Source organism: Lipotes vexillifer, unplaced genomic scaffold (assembly GCF_000442215.2).
Source record: "Lipotes vexillifer unplaced genomic scaffold, Lipotes_vexillifer_v1.1 scaffold121, whole genome shotgun sequence".
Lineage (NCBI taxonomy): Eukaryota > Metazoa > Chordata > Mammalia > Artiodactyla > Lipotidae > Lipotes > Lipotes vexillifer.
This window is the reverse complement of record NW_006773122.1, coordinates 277440-282142: the sequence shown is the minus strand read 5'-3', so window position 1 is coordinate 282142 and position 4703 is coordinate 277440. Positions and strand designations below refer to the sequence as shown.

The 4703-nt window shown below is 45.0% G+C and overlaps 1 protein-coding gene across 2 annotated transcripts in view; it reads right to left on the bottom strand.

Annotated features, from left to right (window-relative positions):
* The window catches only part of GLRA1 (glycine receptor alpha 1), an 82617-nt gene extending 78184 nt beyond the window's left edge, over positions 1-4433 (bottom strand). Inside the window, exon 1 of one of the 2 annotated variants that reach the window (XM_007448023.1) lies at positions 4086-4433. In XM_007448023.1, the coding sequence (XP_007448085.1) occupies positions 4086-4141 (56 nt within the window). In that variant the 5' untranslated portion in view covers positions 4142-4433. The remainder of the gene's footprint in view (positions 1-4085) is intronic. The other variant, XM_007448022.1, reaches the window with a different exon arrangement.
* Positions 4434-4703: the final 270 nt, after the last annotated feature.

Below are 4703 nucleotides of genomic sequence, written 5' to 3'. Positions count from 1 at the left end.
GACGCGCTCTTCCCACGGCACTGCTTGGTCGCAACCTCTTCCATCAAGTGGCCTCAAAAATAAGTTCCCTACATTTCCCCTGATAGTTCATTACCAGTTTTGCAAATATGCAGAAGTTATGTGCTGATTCATAACTCCATTTACCAGCCTAAGGTTCTTGTCCAAGATGTCCCTCGGGAACAAAAACATGACATTTTCTTTTCTCTGTCTCAAGTTTCCTAAGCCCCCCAAAGAGGGTAGACTGACATTTTGATTGGCCCTAATGCGAACTTGCCCAAGGGGCATCTTTCCTTAGGAAAAAGTCCTTGGCCCACTCCAGAAGCTCCTAGACATTTTCTGCAGTGCCCAAAACGCAGCGGGTAAGATTTGAGGGAGAATACGGGTATGCGACCAGGAGGAAAAGATCCAGGCGGTCATTTGCTCCTCTTGGCAAGCTTGGAGAATGGGAAGCCGGAAGGGTCACCTCAGAAGAAAGCTCATTTACCTTTCAACTGGGTGGTTTTTCAGGACTGAGGTATGAAGCAATCTACTTGCCATGCTCCTTTTGACCCTAGTGTGGGTAGAGACATCTTTCCTTCAAGGTTTTGATGACCTTTCTTAGCAAGTGAGTACCATATTCAGTACAAAACCCTGTTCAAGGAAACATCTACTGGGTTGGCAGATGGAAATGACACATAAAGAAAAGCACATAAAGATCATCTTTTGGAAAAACCACCCATGTGTTAGATTTGGTTTATCTCCTCTGCCTTTATTCCCTTCTCAAGCACAAGCTAGGTCTCTGTTTGCTTCACTCTGGTGCTTTGTGTGTTCCATGGGGGCATTTTCCCAAGGAAACTAGACTTTCCTCCTCATTACAATTGGTTCATCAGAGCCCCGGGTTAAATATTTGGTCATTCTATACCAGTGGTTCCCAACTGTGGGCAGTTTTGGGCCCCACCAACCCCATCCCAGGTTTCTGGCAGCGTTTGGAGACATTTTTGACTGTCATGACTGAGGGGGGCGGTTACTGGTGCCGAGGATTCTGATAAACATCTTATAATGCACAGTTCAGCCCTCATAACACAGAATTTTCCAAAATGTTCAAAATGTCAGTAGTGCCAAGATTGAGAAACATGGTTATATACCATGGGTCTATCTGAGTTACTCAGAAGGTGAGAAAATTTGAGGGTCACCCTGAACCCTTCCCAGCCATAAGCCAGTGTAAGGGCTCTGGGAATCAAATCAAGTGCCCTTTGACTTGAAAGGAGGTTTGAAAGGAATATGCTTCCATAAGAAACCGTATCTTTACCTATTATTTCTTAACCGGTCTGGATATAAAGCCCCATCCCCAATTGAAAACAAAGAGACAAAATTTAGTTTATTGAATACTTGAATATCACTCATAGAATTTTAGAACCACAGGCTTTTAAAATATCAGAGCAAGAAGTTCAGCCAAATCACCTCGTTTTACTTATGGGGACACAGTTGGTGAACACTGCAATGCTGTTTGTCCCCCAGTAGCCTCTTTCTCTCTCCCCCTCAGCGCTTCCTAAGGCCTCACTTCATTCTCTTTGTTGGCACTGTATGAGATTTCTCCCTTACTCACTTCAATTGTTGTTTTGTTTGTTTTGCTGTCATTATTGCCATTTTGCTGGTTACGTGCTGATGTAGCAGCACTTCTGTTATCGAGAGCCTTTCCCTTTCTAGCCCCCAGATTTCCCCAACAAGGTGAGCAGCTGGCATCATTTAATCTAAGGAGTACCTGGGTGCCTGAGATGATTGGATTGGCTCGTTCCAACACGGTGCCTGTCCCTTGGGGGAGAAGGGGTTATTCACATGGAACCTGCTAGGGAGCCAGTCTCCGTTTACCCCTACACACATTCTATTGAGCCCCCAGATTTTAATGCTTCTGTATTTTCACCTAAACTTAAAAAAATGAGAGAGTTAGTAATGAAAATGCCAATTAGACAAAGACAATACTTTCCCTCTTTGTGACCCTTTTTTTTCTCGTCTCTCTGAAAAATTGCTGAGGGTATTTCCCTAGTTCAATTCTTTTTATTATTTTATGTTTCATGTTCTAAAACAACATTTATTCCCCCAAATGATGTAGCCATTTCTATATTTTGAAAGTGCAACAGTACCATCCCCTTTCCAGCTCTCCATAGTCATGACTCTTCTTATAAACACATGGCATTATATCCCATATCCATTGTAGCTCATGTCTGCCTTGACGTATGTAGGGGAAGGAGATGTGGAGTGATGCTTCCTGATAGGCCACCACCAGTAACTTAAAGAATTAACACGGTAGATTCATAACCTTATCAAAATGACTACGATGCAACCCTTTTAGACTGTCTCCCTATTGCAAAAGACAATGTCTGGGAGAAGAAAATCAAGCATTACATACTGTTCATCAAGAAAAAAGGAATTGGGGGGGAGGATGTGCTTGGTCCTATTAATTTGCTCTTTAATCTCTCTGGTTCAGTTCTGTCTCAGAAAGCCAAACAGAGAATCAATTTGCATACAAATGTTACTAAGTATCCCACCTCCACAGCATTTTACAGTTCTACTATGTACGTAGAGGAGAAATGATTTGATATTGTTAAGAGGATACTTCCTGCCCTCTTGCCAATAATGTAGCTATATTTCACAATGCCCTGGATTGTTGCACTTTTTTCGTTCTATCTGACTCCTTAGCTATTTGTACTCTGAGTAGTGGGCAGGACCATGACCTGTCAAAGAATTACTTGAACTGGAGATTAGAAGCTTTAGCATTGGGTATCTCAGAGAAGGAGAGAGGTCTTGTCTTCATCTCAAGAGAAAGACATGAAGAGAGGTTCGCATATAGACCCTTACGACCTGGAGAGAGTTGTCATTCAATTAATTAATCCAACCACTGGATTAGTCAAACCAACAATTCATATGCAGAGTTCTCTATAATGTAAAAAAGAAAACAACAACAAGAATTGTTTGCTGGTTTATGATGGGAGAGACTAATATTTGTTGGTTACTTATTTTTAAAAACAACCTAGAGTGGGTTTTTCAAATGACTGTTAATCCAATGCCATGGTAGAACATGAGAGTCAGACATCTAAAATGAAGATTAATGATCCCTGCATGTCATAGAAGAAGACTAATTTTTTTCAATTCATATAAATGGAATTTATCATAACAATCTCTGAAGATGGCATGATTCACCCACTTACAAAAAGACTGTATATTTCAACGCTTCCTGAAGAGGTGATTTTTCATTTGTGCTGTCATAAGAATGCTAAGCCTATAGGCAGAAAATTTTAACCTGGGAGACCATGGGTGGGGGAACTCAGCTACTGAGTTGCAGATAGACATAAATTAAAAAAAACAAAGCAAACGAGACTTGTCCATCAGTTCAGGATCTGCAGCTAGCAAGTAGAGTTTGGAAAGGTGAATGGGGGAGAGGAGGGAGTCAAAGTTTCAAAAGAGAAATGTTTCCCGGAATCTGTTCCCGAGTAGATCCACTCTGCCCGCAAGTTCAGGGCTTTCCAGCCTGAGGTCATAACGCTGTTGTTTCCAAGCACTGAGCCTCAGCAACACTCCCACCCCCACCCCGCAGAGAAAGAAAACAACAAAAAAGGAGAGAGAATGATTTTTCTGTGTCCAGCGAGTTCGAGTGCAACCTTCCCCGTCACCGCTAGTTGTCACTTGGCTCCCAGACGGGAGAGCTGAGGTTTTCGGCACTGCGGTTAGAGAGAATGCAGTCCTAATTAAACTGAGTAACTCCTAAAGCTTCCCCTTAAAGTCCTCAGCCGAGCGAGAGCCGATATGCAGGGGGGTTGGGGGCCAGTGATGGGGCGGGGGTATAGCAGGCAGAAGGACAAACAGATCACAAGAAACAGGCAAACAGCTGCCAGGGTAGCGACTGTCTCAGACCTCCACGCACAAGCCAGACACCCTGCGGGCGGGAGGGGTGGGGAGGGGGGAGGGAGGGAACGGGGATGGAAGGACCCTATTGCAGCGGTATACAGCACCCTCCTCCCCCGAAAAGAGGGGACCACGGACAGATTCAGCCTCCGTGCTCCTTTTCCCCATTTCCATCAGAGCGATGTGGTCAGTAGAAAATTGCATACCTGAAGAATACCATGGTCTCCCAAAGGTAGAGGCGAAGAGTATTGAAGCTGTACATTTTTCAGGTCCTTGTGCTTTGTAGTCCACGAGTTACGGGGGCAAAAATGTTTCAAATTGGCACTTACGAAACAGTGAGCGCTGTTGAAAAAAATAATCCAAATCCTAAGGGGAGGTGGGGAACAGGGGCGCGGAGGGAGAGCCCCAGGGGAAATTGGAGCGAGGGGGCTCTAGGTACCACGGACAGAGACAGCCTCGAAGCGTTTCAGCACCACGGAGAGCGTCCAGCCCTGCTTTTCAGGAGCGCGAAGAGTATTGCTGTTTGTGAAACTCCAGCGTGTCTGTTGGCTCCCTGCGGCGCTGGGGAGGCACGTCTGGGGGCGGGTATATTTTCTTTTTTACCCCTGTTTTTCTATTTAAACGGCCAGCCCCGTGAAGGGAAGAAAAAAAAAAAATCTTCTGTGGAGATCAGAGCGGTGGCCTCGGACCGTTAGATTGGGCGAGCATCCTGGGTAGGGAGAGCAGGGCTTTATGCCCCTGGGCTGGCCTGAGGGGGTTACGGGCGAGGGGAAGCGATTGATGGTGCTGCTTTCAGTTAAATCCCAGAGAATGTGCCAGGCTGG